This window comes from Aptenodytes forsteri, unplaced genomic scaffold (genome assembly GCF_000699145.1).
Source record: "Aptenodytes forsteri isolate BGI_AS27 unplaced genomic scaffold, ASM69914v1 Scaffold550, whole genome shotgun sequence".
NCBI lineage: Eukaryota > Metazoa > Chordata > Aves > Sphenisciformes > Spheniscidae > Aptenodytes > Aptenodytes forsteri.
The window spans coordinates 1360344-1379631 of NW_008795689.1; the positions used below are offsets into that span (position 1 = coordinate 1360344).

At 55.1% G+C, this 19288-nt stretch overlaps 3 protein-coding genes across 6 annotated transcripts in view; all 3 read right to left on the reverse strand.

Moving 5' to 3' along the window:
* Window positions 1-359: 359 nt before the first annotated feature.
* CRYBB2 (crystallin beta B2) lies at window positions 360-3405 on the reverse strand. 2 transcript variants are annotated; one of them, XM_009282815.2, is made up of 5 exons: window positions 3337-3405; window positions 2452-2570; window positions 1303-1477; window positions 780-922; window positions 360-665 (listed from the first exon to the last, which is right to left on the reverse strand). In XM_009282815.2, the coding sequence occupies exons 1-5, from the start codon at window positions 3391-3393 to the stop codon at window positions 497-499; spliced, it is 663 nt and encodes a 220-aa protein (XP_009281090.1). In that variant the 5' UTR covers window positions 3394-3405; the 3' UTR covers window positions 360-496. The 2 variants fall into 2 exon arrangements, with proteins under 2 accessions (XP_009281090.1, XP_009281091.1); XM_009282816.2 differs by having other exon boundaries at window positions 497-665; window positions 1345-1477; window positions 3337-3400.
* A 4177-nt stretch (window positions 3406-7582) lies between these two features.
* Window positions 7583-16610, reverse strand: CRYBB3 (crystallin beta B3). Its single transcript, XM_009282821.2, has 6 exons — window positions 16536-16610; window positions 10615-10694; window positions 9058-9176; window positions 8767-8899; window positions 8487-8629; window positions 7583-7876 (listed from the first exon to the last, which is right to left on the reverse strand). Exons 2-6 carry the CDS (start codon window positions 10687-10689, stop codon window positions 7711-7713), a joined length of 636 nt encoding a protein of 211 aa, XP_009281096.1. The 5' UTR covers window positions 10690-10694; window positions 16536-16610; the 3' UTR covers window positions 7583-7710.
* Window positions 16045-19288, reverse strand: part of KIAA1671 (KIAA1671 ortholog) — a 58369-nt gene continuing 55125 nt past the window's right edge. For all 3 annotated transcript variants that reach the window (XM_009282817.2, XM_009282818.2, XM_009282819.2), the window contains exon 8: window positions 16045-18835. The gene's annotated coding sequence lies outside the window, so the exon portion shown is untranslated. The remainder of the gene's footprint in view (window positions 18836-19288) is intronic.

Sequence of the window (19288 nt, forward strand, 5' to 3'; positions counted from 1 at the left end):
GGGCCCGCATGGCTGCGGAGGAGCCGCTCACCCTTGGCCGTGCCCCCCAGGACAGGGCTGAACCCCGCAGTCATCGCAATCGGGCCGGACCCCCCCAGGGGTGCTGGCCGCGGAGGAGGTGAGCAGCTCCCATCCCGGCAGTTTGGTCTATCAGCGCCGGCTGGTGAACACGGCGATGCTGCTGGCAACGGGAGGCCGGTGGGAAGCGGGTGGTACCGAGAGCATCGGGGGTGCGGCAATGGGACCCCTCCCCGCCCAGGAGCACGGGGTCAGGACGGGCATCCCGCTGGCGGGGGTCCCTCTGCGCCCCCCCCCCCCCCCCCCCCCACCCCCGGAAGGGGCCAGAGCCGGGACTTTGAAACTCCAAGCTTTATTCAGTTGCTTCAGCAGCGGCGTGCATCACACGGAGGGAGGCGGGAGGCGAGGCCGCAGGGGGACAACGGCGGCCGGGGGAAAGTTTGCACCGCTCCCTGCGCCCCGGCACGGGCTGGGGGCTCTAGTTGGTGGGGTGGTAGGCGCCGCGCTGGTGCCACTGCATGTCCCGGATGCGCCTGACCGACTGGATCTGGGGGTGCTGAGCACCAAAATCTGAGCTGTCCTTGTAGTCCCCCTTTTCAAACAGGTACTGGTAGCCCCTGTAGCCAGGGTACTGGTATCCCACCCACCTGCCAAGGCAAGCACGGGGGTCACGCACCATCGCCCGTACCACGGCACAGCCAAGGCTGCTCAGCCGTGCGATGCTCCGGCATCGCCCAGGTCCCACCGCCCCCGGTACTCACGTGCCGCTCTGCACCCGCACGGATGAGACCTTCTCCTGGTAGCCGTGCGCGTGGAAGCTGGGCACATCGTCATCTATGATTTCGATCTTCTTGCCAGTGAAGCTGGGGTTTTCGTACAGCACGATCTTGTGCTCCTGGCTGTCCTGCAGCGGGGAGAGCAGAAACGGGGTGTCAGCGGCCACTGGCACCTGGGGCTGGGCAGGGGGAGCAAAGCCCAGGGCTATGGGGAAAGTGAGGCAAGGGGCCGGCACTGTGTGCCGCCACTCCCACCGATGCCAGGGGTGCTTCACATCCCTCCATCCAGCTCAGAGAGCCGGTGCCCGCACGGGCACTGCCAGACTTACCAGCAGACATCTCCGCTCTGGGGTCACCTGCCACTGCCCCCGTCCCCGCGCTCCCTCTGACCCCCCACCGGCTCCCTGGGCCCTGAGGGCTGGGGCGAGGGTGTGCAGGAGGGGGTGCCCCTCCGCCCACGGGGCTGGGGAGGGCGGGGGAAGGCTGGGGAAGACTTCTGGCTGCAGACCTTGGTCTGGCGGCTGGGTAGTGGCTGTGTGGGTGCTCTCACCACTTTGATGGGTCTCAGGGAAGTGATGCTGTCGCTTCTCCGGCTGTTGGTCCAGGAGTCCCAGCGGGGGTATTCCCCCTTCTCAAACACAAACTGCTCCCCTTTGCAGCTTGCCTGCTCATAGCCCACCCAGCTGGAAGAGAACAGGGGACGAGCTTCAGATGGGGCAGCGGCATGGGGACTGACACCCCGCCAGTGACCCCAGCAAACGCCCTTTGGCTGAGCTCCCAGCCATGCCCCCCGGCAGGGCGCAGGCCCTTCTGTTCCCTGTTGGAAAATGGAATCGAGCACCCTGGTGCCCGGTGAGGTGCCGGCAGTGGTGCCAGGGTGGAAGCAGGCAGCCCTGCCTGTGGAGCAATGCCTCCGTCCAGCGCACAGGGCCTGGCACAACCAGTCCTGGGTCTCTGCTGGCAACAGCACTGCAGGAGCACCAGCGTTGCCAGCGTGGATGCTCAGATATGGTGACCACCCATCCTTCGTCCCTGGGGACCCGCAGAGGACGGGATCACCCACACGTCCCAGACAGGGCTATGCTCCTCCAAGGTGCTCCGCAGCTGCCCCGTTGTTCCTGGGTGCAGCACGCTGCCGGCCACGGGGCGCAGGCAAGGAACCTGCCCCGGTGCTTCCCCAGGCGCTTTTCAGGGGCTCCCCATTGCCCAGAGCCCCCAGCCTGGGGTGCACAGTCCCCCTCCGAGAGCGCACGCAGGGGTCAGCAGGTGGATGGGGAGAGGAGGTGCCGCTGGCAGCACCACACACTGCCGAGGGTGTGCCATCCCTGCCTCTCCCTGCTCCCGAAAGGAAGGAAACCAAACTGGGGGCAATACCATGATCCCTGCCCATGCCCACACCCCTCCAGCTCCCCTCCCACTGAGCAGGGCTGGGGGAGACCAGCCCACCCAGGGGACCTTGTCACCCCCTGCTCACCCGCTGGCACCCCCTGGCAGCAGGCACCCACCGGGGTGAGGTGGGGAAGCAGCACGGCAGCATTGGCTGTGTGAAATCTGGGGTGCGGTGCAGGTGCCGGCAGTGGGGAAAGCCCCTCCACATCCCAGCCCCTACCTCCCTCCCACACACCGCCACGGCCCCCCAAGCCCCCCCAGCACGTACGGTCCAGAGTGCACGAGGATGGAGCCCACTTTCTCCACGCCAGCTTCCTTCAGGTTGGGGCAGGCACCACTGAGCTCATGGCACCGGCCCTGGAAGTTCTCCTGCTCGAAGATGGCGATCTGGAAGAGAGCAGGGGCCTCAGAGCAGGGCATGCCGCCCCCGGCACCGGGGCGGGGGGCACACGCTGTCCCCAGCCACCGGCTCAGCAGGGCCTCACATCTGCTGCAGCCCAGACCTCGTGCTGGCCCCCAAAACCTGCACTTCAGTGGCTTTTAATAAGCCTGCTAGCATGAACCAATGTTTCCATCCCTCTGAGCTGGCCGGCGCCAGCCCAGCGCCCTGGTGCTGCTCGCAGAGGCATGCCTGCACTCGCACCAGGCTTCAAATAGCTGAGCAGCCCAGGCTCTGGCTCAAGCATCGCAGCCGCCGGTGGGACACAGCGCGCAGGGCACCCAGCACACACGGGGAAGGCACCAGGGCGGCCCCGGGGGCCGAGCGCCACCAGCTCAGCACAGATTTCATGGGTCAGCAGGGCGGCAGGGGACAGATCTGCTGTGTCTGCAGAGGTGGCGGGAGATTAGGAGTTGATCCATCCCTACCCGCTCTGCCTGCACCGGGGCTGTGGGATGCCAGCAAAATCCCATGCATATCCCACCCTGCCCCCCATCCCCTCGCCCCTCTGCAAACAGCTCAGCACCACGGCCGGCGATGCTCAGCACCAGCCGGGAGCGCTGTGGGGTGCTGGCGAGGGGCTGCATGGCAGCAGCTCAGCTGCTCCCAGCCTGGTGGATGCCCCAGGACATCCCAGGGGGACGATTTGGGTGCTCAGCGAGGCTGAGGGTGCCCCGGCCCCACCGCAGAGACGAGGAGAACCCACGCACTGACCTTGGAGCTGGCTTGCTGTTGCTTGGAGGCTGGCATTTGGTGCTCGGAAGCCATCATAAGCTGGTTGTCCGCTCCCTTGGATGGAAAACTCAGAAGGTTAAAAGCTGCCACTGAGGACACACCCAGGACTGTGCTCACAGCCCCTCATCCGTGCCCCCCGTCCGTACCCCACAGCCTGCCCGGCGCCCGGCTGCTGGCTGCTCCTTGCTGCTGAGTTCCACAGAAAGGGGTGCCGGGGCTCGGGCTCGCGGCAGGGCGGGCGCAGACTGGGTTCACCAGGGCCAATCCCTGCTCAGGGCTGCTCAGCACCACTCGCTCACAGGATGAACCTCCCTAGGCTCGTAGAGGACCCCAGGTGACGGTCCCAGCGCAGCATCACCACCCATGATGGGACCTGCAAAGGGTCTCCAGCCCAGAGCAAGGGGACCCATGTGCCCAGGGCATTCCCGAGTCATTCCCCGGGGGAGCCCAGCCCCTGCAGCCGAGGCTTTTCCCACTGTTCCTGCCCAGCAAGTGACAGCGGAGGAGTCCCTGTCCCACATGGGTGCCTGAACAGGGTGACAGAGAGAAGCTCTGGGGCTCCCACGGCCCACCCTGGCCATGCATGCGTGTGTGTGTGTGCATGTGCAGGGTCGCCGGCGCCGAGCCCTCCCAGCTCCGCCTGGCACAGCCACCCCTACGAAGGACCCTCGTCCGCAAGCCCAGCAGGACCCCCCCGTGTCTAAGCAGGCTCCAAAACAGGTGAAAACGGGTCATTCCCGATAAAACAAAAACCGAGCCACGGCCGGGCGGCAATACTCCTGAGCTGGCCACCCGGTTTGGGCTGCAGGGACAGGACCGTCCCCGTGGCTCACCCCCTGCGTGCCCGCATCCCACTGCCGTGTCCATGCCTCTGCCCGGCGCTGCGGGAGGGAGCTCCGGTGGTGGGGGTCGGGAGGAGGCAACGACAAAGAAGGACAATAAATAGAAAATTCTTACCAGTTATACCAGTACCCGCTTGAGCCAGTGAAGGGCTGGGCCCGAGAGGTGGAATTTATACCGAGCTGCAGAAGAATGGTGCCAAAACTATTTACAAAATAGTTAAAGCATGATTCAAAGCGAGAATGCTGGATTAAAACCCAATGAAAACCAAGGTCAGCTGATCGGCCGCAGCCTTTGTCTCCCCAAACACCAAGTCGGGGAGTTATTTCATTAGCTTTCACATTCGAGTCGCCCGCTTTGTTGGGTTTGTTGGCAAGGAGATTTGGAGTTTGCATGCATCAGCCGAATGCATGCCAAGACCCAGACCGGCCCTTGCAAACAAAGCGCCCGCCAGCCCTGCTTCAGGAGTTTTGGAGCCAGAGACTTTATCCCTCCAACAAACCAGCGAGCCGCCCTGCTGCTGGAACTGCCGAAAACTGCTGAAGTTGGCTCTTCCCATGCGCGATAAAACGAGCCTTCCAATAACTGGTAAACGTCTGGCTGTGCCTGTCTGCATCCCCAGCAAGGGAGCGCCCGCACCCCGCAGCCAGTGCCAGTGCCGATGCTGCCGCAGAGGGACCCTGCGAGGCTCCTGGGCCTGGGGGCACCGCAGGAGCCCCTTCCCGCTGCCATCTCCCGCAGCCAACCCGGGGCTTCAGGGATGGGCAGAGGCAGGATCAGGTCCTGGTGGCATGATGCAGTGGGGCAGCAACCCAGGCAGCATACTCAGCCTGAGCGCGGGGGCACCCGGGTGCCAGGTGTTGGGCTCCTCCTCCGTTATCCCCCATCCTTTTGGGGTCCCTGAGACGCATCCCAGCCCCACGGGGCAGCAGCAACAGCAGCACGGAGGCCCCTCCATCACACCAGGACAAAGACGAGGTCAGCGGCGGGGGCTCACAGCCTGGGACGTGCCCCCATAGCCAGGCTGTGCCCGGTGTGGGCAGCACCCACCTGGGGATGAGCTGAGGGTTAAGAGAAGCAGCAAAAGCCCTTCGCTGGCATCTTGGTGCCAGCTGCCCTGGGGAGACATGTCAGGGCTGTGGGATGATTTTGGCTGCAGCAAGGTGAGTTTCCCGGCACGGGGGGATGACAACACAGCTATAAGACTCCCTGGGAGCTGTGCAGCACCCACAGCCCCCTCTCACCCCCCAGAGGAGCATGATCCCCCTTGCCAGCCCAGCAAGTGTCACACAACGTTAATGTGGCCCAGACCAGCTCTCTTCTGCACACAACATTTCATGGGGGTCCTGCAGCAGGTATGCCGCCAGCCCCAGTGATGTGCTGCAGCCTCCCCAACGGCACCTCTGGCTGCTCCCCCAGCCCCGGAGCCCAGGACGGCCACACGCAGGGTCACCTCCGCCAGGGTATTGCCACCAGAGCCTACCCTGGCAGTGACACACAGAGGGGTCCGGTCCCCACGGTCTGCAGCTGCCCCGGCTGTGGGCGATGGGGCCTTGTGATGCTGCAGGGGCCACAGGCAACCATGCGGCTCTGCAAGAAATCACGCCACGCCACGGACAGGTTTTGGCAGGTCGGGTTTGTGAGCAAGTGCCTACAACGATCCCAGTCCTGCCACCATCCTTCTCCATTCCCTGTGCCTCCAGCTGTGGTACTGCAGAGGGATCCAGCCACTGCCTTCCCCGTCTTCCTGGGCTAATTCATAGGGCTCCCCGGCCCAGGACCGCCATAGACCTGCCAGGTCCCCGCGGCTGCCGTCCAGCACATCCCAGCCCCTTGTGCACCCCAGTGAGTGGCAGACAGGGTGCTCGGCCCAGCTCCTGCCAGGCTGCGATTCCCTCCCCTTGGCTTTGCCAGGCCGGTTTTAGCTCATCTCAGCCATGGGCAGTGGCGATGCCGCAGGCAGCCACCGCTGCCTGGGGCCCCGGCAGCACCATGGACTGTCCTGGAAGCAGCTTTTGCTGCTCGGGGCCACGGAATCTCCTTTAATAGCTGTAAACCCGGGCCCAAAAAGAAAAGCTCTGGAGCGGCTGTTCGGTGACCAGCACAAAGTGCTCAGGCAGCCTCGAGCCCATCTCCCGTCTCTGTCACCAGCCTTGGGTGGTGCCAGACCCCGGCTGCTGTGCCCCCGCGCCAGGGCTCTGCCTGTGCTCTGCACCTCTGCCTGCGCAGCTGAGGTTGCTCAGTGCTGGGATGCTCAGCTCCCTGCCGGCATCCTTGGGGCACATGGCCCAGAGGGGCCTTTAACCCCTGCCTTTGCAACCAAAACAGCTGCCCCACATGTCAGAGAGATCATCCCCAGGGAGCAACAACCCCAGGTGCTGGTAGGAAGCTTCCTCGGGACCAGGTTGGGGGCCCTGCAGGGTGCTGGGGCTGGGCACAGCCCTGACCCCGCAGGGTGAGTCACCCTTTAGGGTGCACGAGGCCTGGCACTGCCCAGGGATGGCCATTGTCCACATCCCCACTGCTCCCGGGACCACCCCAAGCTCACCGCCCCTGAGGCTGCCCGTGTCCCCTAGGACCCCCCAGCCACCACCACGCCCTTTGGGCTGGACACCCTCCCGCAGCAGAGCAGGCAGGTCTGGGGAAAGCGGGGAAGGATCCACGAGCAGAGCTCCCCTGGCCCAGGCAGATGTTTTGAGAAGGAGCAGAGTCACAGGAAAAACCCTTGGCAAGAGCCCCATACCACCCCCCAGGGCTGGGCTTTCCCCAGCACAGGGCTCCACACTGCTCCACAGCACCAGCCACGCCAGCACCGCCGGCCAATGCCAGCACCACGCCGCAGCACCACCGAGGGTTGTTTTTGGAAACAGCCTTTATATAACGCTGTGAATACTCGCTCTTTCCTTGCTTCTGCTCTGCACAGGAGATGCTAGAGGAACTGCCATGGCACTCATCCATGCGCTCCCCCGAGCACAATCCCAGCCCCAGACCAGGTAGGCTCCCAGCAGCCTCCAGCTTATTGAGGTTTATTACACAAAAAAACACCAAGGTCACAGGGTCACAGGGCGGCATCATGCGAGCCAGCCCCCGGCACGAGCGGCAGTGGGGGCAGCGTGCGGCTGGGGCGTCCCTCAGCTGTTCTCGAAGCAGCCCCGCTGGTGCCACTGCTGGTCCCGCACGGCACCACCGAGGGTTGTTTTTGGAAACAGCCTTTATATAACGCTGTGAATACTCGCTCTTTCCTTGCTTCTGCTCTGCACAGGAGATGCTAGAGGAACTGCCATGGCACTCATCCACGTTCCACCATCCCCGAACCGTGGCTCCACTTGCTGCGCTCCCCCCGAGCACAATCCCAGCCCCAGACCAGGTAGGCTCCCAGCAGCCTCCAGCTCAGAGCTTTATTGAGGTTTATTACACAAAAAAACACCAAGGTCACAGCATCAGCCGGCGGCATCATGCGAGCCAGCCCCCGGCACGAGCGGCAGTGGGGGCAGCGTGCGGCTGGGGCGTCCCTCAGCTGTTCTCGAAGCAGCCCCGCTGGTGCCACTGCTGGTCCCGCACGCGGCGCACGGACTGGATGAGGGGCTGGTTGGCATCCCACTCGTTCCAGTGGCGGTACTCGCCCTTCTCAAAGACGTGCTGGCGGCCCCGGTACCCGGGGTACTCGTAGCCCACCCACCTGCAGGGGATGGAGGCAGCGCTCAACAGTGCCCCGGGGTCACTCCAGCGTCAGTCCAGCCACCCCGCTGCAGCCCCCCACAGTAGGCACATTGCCCCGTGCCTCCTCTCCGGGCAGAGTGGGAGGGCAGCATCCCCATACCACCCCAGAGGCCGCGGCAGTGCTGGTGACTCTGCTTGCCGCAGCCATGCGATTCTCTGCAGCGCTGCCCAGGGCCACTGCTCCGTTGGCACCGAGCATCGCTGCCAAAACAAGGCTGCAGCTGCAGAGCTCAGGTGGGAAATGCCATCATGCTGGGAGGTGATGGACAGCCCAGGGCAGAGAATGGACCACGGCATGCCGGCTCCACCACTCCTGCAATGGTGCCCCACTATCTGGGACAGGATAAGGAGCCATCACACAGCCCTAGGGATGCTGCCCTGGTCCTCATCACTCCCTGCGGGCCAGGGGAGGGTGGCAGGGGACACGATGGGCATGAGCAGCATCGTGGGGACAGCTGCCCCGTCCCTGCTGTAGTGGCTGTGCCAGGCATCCCTGCCACCACCCGCGGTGCCATGGGACGGGATCTTGTTGGGGTGTCCCCATGTGCCCGCAGTGCCACCGTCCTTACGTTCCATTCAGGGCCCTGACGCTGGCCACACGGTCCTGGAAGCCATGGGCCCAGAGGCTGGGGACATCATCGTCCACGATTTCCATCTTCCGCCCCGTGTAACCTGCGTTCTCAAAGAGGTGGATCTTGTGGTCGGGGCTGTCCTAGGGGGAAGCACGGGTGAGGGGCTGCCCTTTGCGACCCCAGCCCACCAAGACCCTCCCAGCCTGGCAGACCCCATTGCTGCAGCCACACTGCTTGTCCCCAGGGGCACAGACACCCCAGCACAGCCACTACTCACGATCTGCAGGGGACGGATGGACATCAGGCTGTCGCTGTTGTGGCTGTTGGACCAGGAATCCCAGCGTGGGTAGTCCCCCTTCTCCAGCACAAACTGCTCCCCGGCGAAGGCTTGCCGCTCAAAGCCCAGCCACCTGCAGGACCAGGGGGTTGGGGAAGGCATGGCCACCCGTGCACGGGGGGAGCGCCCCGGCATGAGGCAGGACTGCTCCCCATGAGCAGGATGCAGGGGATGCTCTCCCTGCCCCGTCCCCAGCCCAGGGCTTGTCCGTCCTCCGCACCCCGGACTTACGGGCCAGACTCCACCTGGATGGAGCCCACCTTCTCCAGCTCTTTCTCAGTGATGCTGGGGAGCTCCTCCGTCAGCTCGCACTTCTTCCCCTGGAAATTCTCCAGCTCGTAGATCGTGATCTAAAGCAGGGAGAGACGCCGTCAGCTGCTGCTGCAGCCACGCTGGGGGGGAAGCGCCCTGCACTGGTGCAGGACCCCCCCCTTGGCAAATGCAGCAGCAGAATGAAGCATTCCAGCTGCGTCGCCTCCATCCCTGCCGCCCCATGCCAACGTCGCTCCTGTCCCATGGCAGAGCTGGATCCTGCCACGTGTCTCTGCCCTGACAGACGGCTCCTGGGCTTCGCTCCACAGCCGGGTATTGGCCAAAGATGTTTGCTCAGTAAAACACAGGCTGATATTTCATCCATGACAGGCTGAAAACAAGTTGATTGGCTCCAACACAGCATTGAAAACGCAGAGGGTTTGTGCTAAGAGACCTCCGGGGCTGTGGGCTGTAGTCTCCTGCCCCCAGCCCAGTCACAGTCCGTTGTTTCTTTCTCGCTTCTCCCTCCAGATCCATTCGTTCCCCTGGCCTGGCCTGGCCTGGCACGGCACAAGCTCGTTTTTCAGTGTTTTCCTCTAAACCCTGCCAGGTGCAGAGATCACAACACCTCCCTGGGACCTCCTGCTCTCGGCAGAGCTTCGAGGCTGAGCTGCAGGACGAGTTTGAGCCAGTGCCAGCGGCTGAGTGTGGCGGGGAGCAGGGCCCAGGGTGCCCAGCACAACTTGGGGACCAGGAAGGTCAGCATGGCAGCCAGGCTACACACACGTGCAGCCAGACACCCCCCGGCCCCTGCCCCAAAGGGGTCCCAGCTGAAACCCCTGAGCCTTGGACAAGGGCAGAGCCTCCTGCAGACACCGCATGATGGAGGGTAGCAAGGGATGGAGGTGACACCCATGACCCTCAGGAACTTCTTTCCGCCCCAAAGCAGTAAGCAGCCCAAGCTCCCGGCACCTCTTTACTCCATTTGCAGGATCTGCTCCCACCTCCAGCCTTCCCCAGCCAGGAGCAGCTTTGCCTGGCTTCCCGACCTGCGGGAAGGGCTGCAGCCATTGCAACACCCACAGCTGATTTACCTCTAACCAGCCTACGAGCGTAAGAATTATAACCTAAAAAAATGCATAAGGAATTTCACTGCTGAAACCTAGAGCCGATCCCTGCCGTGACGGGATACTTTATCTCCTGGATTAAAACACTGTGCAGCTGCACACCAAACCACTAGGCAAATGTACTTGGCAGCCACAAACACAGAGAGCAGCGTCTCCTCCTGCCAGGCAGCAGCAAATCCCCTGGACTAAGCCTCCCTCCCTGGCCTGCAGCCCCGTGCAGCTGGGCTCGGTGGGCTCAGAGCAGTGACACTAATGCACTGCTGCATTAGGAGAGTCGGAGACCACTTGCTTCCCCAGTACAACCTGCAGTGCTTTGACACCGGTACCAGCCTGGTGCACGCACGCTGCAACACATGGTGACCTACAGCATCACCCAAAGTTCGCCTGTAACCAGCTGCCCCCAGTATACCTTGTAATTGCCACCTCGCTCGCCAGCACCCTCCCCAGTCGCCATCTGCTCAGGGGGACTTTGCTGCTCAGTCATTGTGCCTGGAAAACGCAAATGGTAGGAGGTTAAAACAGCATCGCTTTTATGTGAGCTATCAGCCTTTAAATTATAAAGTGCTTAATAAAATAGAAAAGATGAAGTTGGCATGGGAACAGGTAGCAAAAGTTAATACAGTTCCCCCCAGAAGCAGCAGCTGTAAATCCCCAGGGATGTCCAGGCTGGAAGGAAGCGCTCCGTTATCCATCCTCCTCTCCCTCCTGCACGTAGGCCCTGCATCCTCACCCGGGCATCACTGTGGGGCCAGAGAGCCCATGACTGAACCAAGCCATCTTCTTCCAAGCGACGCAGGATCCCTCTCTGACCCTGGGCAGCTCACCCAGTTGCTCGTTAAACTCATGTCTAAAAGCATGTCCTTTGTTTCCAGCAGGAATTTGCCGGGTTTCAGCTTCCAGCTGCTGACATCTTTCCCCACTAACATAAATCTGACAGCTCTCCCTTGCTCCCACAGCCCAGCGTCCCGTAGGGCATCAGACCCCGGCAGCTGGAGCTGCTGCCACCGCGTTGGCTGGCAGGACAGCAGTGAGAGCCCCCTCCTTGCTCTCCAGGAACATCACGAAGTTCCTGCTCGAATAGGAAACCCTGTCCCAGCACACCGCCCCATCCGCTCTCGCCACGCTAACGCAAGGGGTTGCCGAGAGGTTAACAGGAGACGAATAAAAGAAACTGAGTTTGACCGGCGTCCTTAATCAAAACCCTGCAGCATCACTTCTCGACAAGCATTAGCAAAACATTCGCTATAGTGAGACCTCGACTCAGACAGGCTAACTCTTTTTTAAAGCCCCTTCCAGTCCAAGCAGTGCCGCCACTACCTCTCTCGGCGTGGTTCCGCTCTGCTGGCCAGCGCGGGCAGCCCTGCTATTTATGGGTTGCTTCTGAACAGAACAGCACATTATTTGGACGCTGATACAGCAGCTGCGTCTACTGAATTTCATCCATGAGATTTCATCTCAATAGCACGGGCTTGCAGCGTGCTATGGAAGCGTTATTCAGATTTCTCCTGGCTGTCCCTTAAAAATGTGCCACTCAATTTACGGAAGATTAACGTCGAAATTCACATCAGCACGTTCACGCTGCTTCTTGCCAGGTTCTCTGGAAAACTCTCCCATCAGCAGTTAACGGGAGGGTTTAGCTTAGAAACCAAGCACAGCACAAAGCAAAAAACCATGCAAAATATTTACAGCTTGTTTGGGCTCAAACGCAAGATGAGACGTGGGGTCGGCATCAACTCCCAGGAGCTCTGCTGGAAGCACGGTGGGGAAGCTGAGGGCAGCTGGTACCGCGGCAAGAGAGCAGGACAGGCACTCAAGATTCGGGTTCTCACCTTAGCTTTGACCCTTATCAGGAAGGTTTTCTCCATCAAGCCCCGTTTCCTTCTTTGCACCCCAGTTCATCTCCCTACCCTGAGTGTTTGCCAAGAGCACTGCACACACACTGCCCTGGGCTCAAGGAGACTAACAGGGTCTTTTGGGAGCCAAGTGCCTCGTACGTGGGTTCCTCCATCTTTACAGGCAAAGCATAATCTAACGGGGGGGAAAGTGCAGTTCTTCCACACCAGATGCCAAGCTGAGAGCATTTTACTTTGCTGGTAGTGGGCCTGATTCCCTCTTCTTCAGGGAACACTAAGCTACGTTCAACCTACACACATCTATCTCCCTTTAGTACTGCTCTTGCAGGGTTTTCTACCTGCTCTGAGCGTGCCTCATCTTGAAACTGAGAACTCACATGAAACATTTACCGAAATTGCCAAAAAGCTACTCCACTGGGCCAGGTTGGACAAACCTGAAGTTTATCTAATTGGCAGATGGCCGGAAACTTGTCCCGTCAGCGACAGCACCCAAATGGAGCGCTCTGCTGCAATTTGCTGTATCGTACCACGCATTAGAGCCATTTACGGCAAGGCTTTTCGTCCCCATCCCGTCGCTGACGTACAGCCACGGTGGCGGCTTTCCTGCGGAGGCTCGGCCCTAGCACAGAGTGGGGATGATGCACCAAGCCCGGTACGACAGAGACGATCCAGAGAGTGTCTGGTGCAGCGCTGCGCTCCGTCTCCAACAGACTCTTTTTCACCACTGCCCATTGGTGCAGCTTCTGATGAAGGACGAGACAAATCGCCTCCAAAAGAGATTTGCCTTCCCCATCGGAGCCCGCCCGCGGGATGCTGCACAGCTCCGACAAACGTGAGTCGAGGTGGGGGTGGGATAAGGGTCTTAGCAACGTAAAGCTAAACATGAAGTGCAACTGGCAGCGCAGTGCAGCTCAATAGCATTTGTTGTCACTAGTCAAAGGACATTTTGTACCTACAAAGACCCCAGCACGGACAGCGGTTCGATACAGTCCATTTTTATTGCAGTGCCTTTTCACATTTTCATCTTTTCTTTGAATACAAAACTGCTTGGCTGTAAAATAGAAAATCACTTCTGTACAGAAGGAGGACTCAAAGGAGAGCGTGGAATGGATTAATCTGTCGCTTTTACCAAACACAATGGTATCTGTGTTCAACAGATTACAAATTCTTAGAAAGCATTTTTCTTACCGGTCCACTCCTTGCCAGCATCCCCATTACACTTAGCTCTGTAGGGGCTGCAGTGCCCATGAATCTTCCTTTCCCAAACTCACGGAGCTCGCGCAATGATAAGGCAATTGCAAAAACATGACAGAAGGGGCACTGGATCTCATTGATTTGTCTTCCTAACAGAACTCAATTTCCTTTTGCTGTCAGCCTCTTAAATCCCTTTGAAAAACACTTATAGTGTTAGAAAATAGGTTTTTTTCTTAGTATCTGGTAAAGCTAAACTTGAAGTATAGTTGTACAGTACAGTACACAACAGCCAGAATATCTTTATTACTTAGGAAACTATGTAGTACAAAGTATTTTCTATAGCACAATATATTTATCGTGACCCATATTTACATATTCTATAAGGCTATGTGGAACGATATAAAATTTTAATCTATACAATAGCTCCTTTAAAAACAGGCTTGATACCATCATGTTTAATATGGAAAGAGAAAAATCCGTAAGCCATTAGACCTTGTCTCTCCTTCTCCTCCTCCAATCCCACCAGAAGAATCAAAATTTATTTCAGATGGTATTTTTGCAAATGCACTTTGAGCTAAGAGGATGGCCGCGGGAGGGGGAGAGGGGGACACGGGCGGCTGGGCGTGCTCAGGAACAGTGCTCACCATGACCAGCTCTTTCTAACCCCACCTCAGAAAGGATGCCCACCATTCACCCTCTCCACTCGTACCAGTGCAGGCAGAACTAGGCTGGACCAGAGGTTCCTGGACTCTGCGGTCCCAACTGAGAGGTCTCAGAACACTGTATCACCAAATCCACGCTGAAGTTCCACGGAGGCTGATTTCTGCCCCAAAAGCCCCGTCCTCCCAAAAAGCCCACCTTTGTTCCTTTAATTCACATGAAGATCTAGGAGAAACACCTGATAGCTCTCATGAGTGCAGGGCTCAAGTCAATGAGAAAACAAACATTTGCTTTTCCTTCACAACATTTCTATTACAGGACAGTGAGACCTCCACCTCTGGCACTCACCCCAAAGGCAGTGGCTGGGGTGGCTTATCCAACGCATCCTTCACACCCTGGGATCCAGGGTGGGCTGCAGGCTGCTTTGCTGCGTCTACACCACGGGCTTGCACAAGTGTCCTTCAGGAAGGTGAGGACAGCGATCTCCGACAACAGCATCTTCTTTATGCGAGCACAGTTACGGCGACAACACCACGCTTTTATTGGAATAGTTTGTTTCATTCACGGGGGCTAGCTTGGCAACAGCAGTAACAGCGCTGAACACACGTCTCCAGGAGCTTCTGCACCTGGATGCACCTTCCGCGGAAGAGCCACACTGCGTGGCAGCGTGCTGAAACTCCCCATCTCCCAGCAAAACAAGCTACCCCAGGAGAAAGTGTGGTTTTACTGTTCAAAGTTAGGTATCTGCAGTAAGTGATCATCAAACCCCTTCCACCGCGTGTGGAACACACAGCCATCTCCCAAAGTACCATGTTCGACTGACTTTACGATTTTTCTCAAACCAGACACAGCCTAGTCCATGCTGGCAATCCTGCTCTCCTCCCGTGGATTCACTCTGACCGCATTCGGGGTACCACACACACAGAGCATATTTGGGCTGGGACCACCGGCGTTCTGGATACGCAGTTCCGCTGGCTCCAGAGGATCAAGTTAAGTCTGCCAAAGGCGCTCTCGCTTCCTACATGCAGTAACACTAAGGGCAGTAATACTGTAGTATCGGCAACAGATTTTTTTCATAGTAAGGGGAAAAAGGCATAGAGACAGAAGTGCCTTTTACTAGGGCACAGACTGTTAAAGCATTGTATTTAAACTATTTATATGATATTTGTCTTAGAACTGCCCTGATCCCCACTAAGCTATTTTGGTATATCAGCTCTCCATTTAACACCTTGACATCAAACCACATCCTCAGTTTAAAACCTAGGACAGGAGGCATATTTCAGTGTGTTTGCACAAGTACTAAAGGTTATAAGCTAACTGATGCTGCTGCTCCAGATGAAATGGACGAGTAACGGTTTGCATTTATAAATCTGACACACAGTGCATTTAACAGTCTGCCAGTAATTGTCTGCAAACAAATAACAGGGTGAAGCAAACTTGCAAGCCAAAAGGTGGGGGGGTTAATTCCTATAGGGCCACTTTATAAGAAGGTTTCAGACTTCAAAGGCTGAAGAACAGAAATGTTGCATTTTTCTCTGCAGGAAGTAAAACCAAAGCAGCAAGACTCTGGAACAGCTGCTCAAAGTAAAGGACTCAAATTAAAGCTACACAGACCTTAAAAAGGTGAATTTGCAAACAGAAAAATAAAAAGGAAGAAATCCGCAACTGGGGATTCCAATAAAAAGAAACAGAACGGCTGTGTAAATGCCCAAATGGCAAACTAAAACGGAAGGAGGATTTCTGGTAATAACGAGAGAAAAGTGAAATCAGAAAAGAAGTATTTCTAAATTCCACAAACCACGTACTTTCACTTTAAAAAAAAAAAAATCACTCTACTGATGCAGCTTTTTAAGCAAGCAAAAAAAGCTGAGCAGCCGTGAAGGAAGGGACGAGGGCACTGCACTCCACGGGGAGTGCCAGGACCTCCATCACCTTTGTTATTACTCAGACACTGTTAGGACAAGAGCTGAAACCTGCTCTGAGGTAGGTTCCAGTAATTAATGAGAAAGCATACCCAAGAAAGAGCTGAAGCTGAGAGGTCGCTCCCATCTCATATTAACAGCAAAAAAAAGTATGTGGCAACAAAAGTAAAAGCATAGAAAATTCAACAAGCATTATTTGGAATTAAAATAGAATTGTATAAAGTGTATTACAGTATGTTCTATCATTTAAGAAGTAATAACATATTTATAGATCTTTTATTACACAGTGATAACCTGAAGAGAAGGAAATAGATATTTAATCCATGTACAACATAACGAAATGATAGAGCAGAAAAAACACTTTTCCATTCAATAACATTCTAAAGATGCTTTTTAATTAGACATTTAAGCATTAAACATTTCTCAGTAGTAGGTTAAACTACTAAATACAGTAAGTTTCAGTGCATTGTCCAAGCAGATGTGGAAATGCATACACATTCAAAGGGCTTTGTGGAAACCTAGTATTAATCCTCTCAGTTTCCTCAAACGCAGAGCAAACACTGCAGTTACAGAATTTCTGGCCTTCACTTATTAGACCAAGAACCAGTAAATCCTCCAACTATTGGTAATGCAACACTGTCAACCCGCTGAATTCGAAAATCAAGCCTCTGTAAATATTCTTGTAAGCAGGGGGAATTTACCTGATTTCTAGATACTGTTTAAAGCAAGCCCCACTTCACTGGAGTAAGAAAAGCAATCACCATTCTTCTCTCACACCTGCAAACGCTGCCTTCAGGGCTGACCGAAGTGTGCGTGTCACACGTGGTATACAACTGATGGTACCCTTCAGTGCTGCCAGAAAAAAAAAAAAATCCCAAAGAGACGCATACACAAGCTTATCTCTTGAAGAGTCGCCTTTTCCACCACCATCTGAAGAAAAGGGATGAAGAAAATATGTGCAACATTTTAAAATTAGCTAAGAGGAGCTCTTTAACAGTCTGGTTGACTGCATTCAAATGGAAGTCCATCTCCCATTGCCCAGGGTTAAAAGCCACACAGAATGAAACGCTTGGCAGAAATCTGGGGTGATCGTTTCTTAATTGGTCGCAGAAGGGGCTGTAAAACTGTAACAGCGGCAACAGCTCTGATGTGAAGTAGGGCAAAGCAGCAAGTAAAGATTTTTTACATAAGAGAAACTTATCCATTTCATCTCCATTAAGTACAGGGAGCTGCTATCGGAACTGAATCTGGGAGAGAGATATGCGCATATGGGACTTGTCTCCTGACATACTGCTGTTATTTCCTACGAGCAGACTGGGACTAAAAATCACCTCATCTGTGACTCCTCCATGAGAAGAATTGGCACATGGCTTTGGCAGCTACAAGCTTGATAGACAGCAGACCAGGCATGCCACTCTGGCTAGCAGATGCACCATTGTGGTAACCCCACATAAACCAAGCTTTCCGAAACGCTGATCGTAAGTAAAAAAAAAAAAAAAAAAAAGAAAACGAGTTCAAGTGCTGGTGCTTTATCTTTAATATCTAGAGAAGCCCATCAGCAGGACACGGGAAGTGCAATGCAAGGAGCAGCATCTGCTCCCACTCCAGCCCCACACCACTGCCACGCTGTCCCACGTGGCTTTAGGGCTGCCGGCGCTGCGGGAGGCTCTGCCCAGCCCTGCGCTACAGGAGGGCACCAGGGGAGGAGAGAGCTCCAGTCTCGCTTCGTTCTTCCACGTTGCTGCTTTCTTAGTCGAGTCGAGAAGAATACTGACGCAACAGAATAACCTCCCTCGTTGGGCTACATCTTTAAAGGTTTACTGAAAAGAGCACTTACTTGGGGAAAGAATAAAGTATGTCTTAAATGGACATCTTGGTTGATATTTCAGAATCTGTTTTCAAAGATATTAACGTATTTGAGATATTAGTGATATTCATCACACCCGTGTTATGCATGAGATATCTATACCGCTATTATAACATCGGTCTTATCAAAAGAAGAGAAGTAAATAATCTGAGAAACTGAAGATCACATTTAGGTTATCCCACAAAATCAGCATAAAAATAAAAACTTAAACCTGGTATTTACAGATCAACAAATAAAAATATGAAGTGGGACTATCCAAACTGCTATTAAAGTGACATTCAACAATTAACTGGAACCCTGATATGAGTGTAACATCCTCCCTCTTCCCTTCCTTTTTTGTTATAAAAAACAGTATTTACATATTTTTTTTTTTAAAGAGAACTGGTTGACATTATTGCTTGATCCTTTTTAGGAAAGACATTCCAATGAAGCAATTATTCCACATGCTGACAAAACACAGAATATACCATTTCAAGAGTGACAAAAGTTAACATTTTGTTCATCTAAAAATTATATTCATCTGCTAGGTCAGCAGATCACATGTAAATATAAGCCAATCAAAAATACATTTTACAAAAAATAATCAAGTTTCCTTTTTCAATATGGCAGTAAACATAATTTGTTCTTTCACTCTCACCTTCCACAAACTTCAGTCTAAATAGGAGCTTACTATTTTTTTCACAAAAAGAGATAAATTTGATTAGAATTGTTATTTTCATAAACAAACACAAAGCCCAGCCTTACACCTGGCACGTCTACCAAAAGTCATACTTTTGAGTTGCTGAACACCTACGCGGAAACGCAGTCTTTGTTCAACAGTGAGGGGACTTTTCTGGTGCACAGCACTCCTAGATCAAATATTACAATCTTTCAAGACTTTCTGAAGTGCTAACTATGAACCACCGGTTCTTCTTCCAGGCAGGTCTGAAGTGACTATCCTCCCATATCTGAAAAGATACAGCTTTGTATTTGACTATGAATATCAAGCAGCTTTCTCCACAAAACAGGAAGGCACCATGCACATAGCAGTTGAGGCAGGAAGCAAACAGCAGCAACATGACATGTGAATTTTAGGTTCAGATGAGTTAAGGCTTCTGTTAAACTTCTTTATCTTCTTCTAGTTAGAATCACTATCTGGAAAGAAAAAACAGCAGCAGTGGAAGTAATGGTATGAAACGGTCAAGAAAGCAGTCAGACCTCTCTCAGTGTCTGTAACATATTACTGTTGTAGTGTCGTCTTGGTGTCATCCTATTTAATGTGCTAAATGCTCAAGAGCTGCCCAGAATACTGCTGAAACGAGACATGCCAAGGTTTACAAAATGTGCGCAAGCCCGTTATTCGTTGTTCTTGCTTGATGGCAGCACTATGAAATCGCAGCACGAACAGATTGAGTGTTGTTGCAATAAAATTATCTGCAGAGAATCAGTGAAACTGTATCACCTGTGAATGAAAACTTCGCTTCTGCGAAACCTGCTCTGCCTCAACACAGAATTACTTTACATTCCTGGGTGCACATTTCATAGTAAGCCCATTTTAATGTTTATGCTTACAGAGTTGTTATACTGACACATTAAGGAAACATTTTC

Bases quoted from the DNA above. Each gene is read 5' to 3' on its own strand.
- CRYBB2 (XM_009282815.2), bottom strand. From the start codon at position 3,393: ATGATGGCTTCCGAGCACCAAATGCCAGCCTCCAAGCAACAGCAAGCC. The intron at 1,478-2,451 runs GTACGTGCTGGG...GTTCTCTTCCAG, and splicing joins ATCCTCGTGCACTCTGGACC to CTGGGTGGGCTATGAGCAGG. The intron at 923-1,302 runs GTCTGCAGCCAG...TCCCCGCTGCAG, and splicing joins TACCCAGCCGCCAGACCAAG to GACAGCCAGGAGCACAAGAT.
- CRYBB3 (XM_009282821.2), bottom strand. From the start codon at position 10,689: ATGACTGAGCAGCAAAGTCCCCCTGAGCAGATGGCGACTGGGGAGGGT. The intron at 9,177-10,614 runs GTATACTGGGGG...TCCCTGCTTTAG, and splicing joins AGCGAGGTGGCAATTACAAG to ATCACGATCTACGAGCTGGA. The intron at 7,877-8,486 runs GTAAGGACGGTG...CATCCCCTGCAG, and splicing joins GTCAGGGCCCTGAATGGAAC to GTGGGTGGGCTACGAGTACC.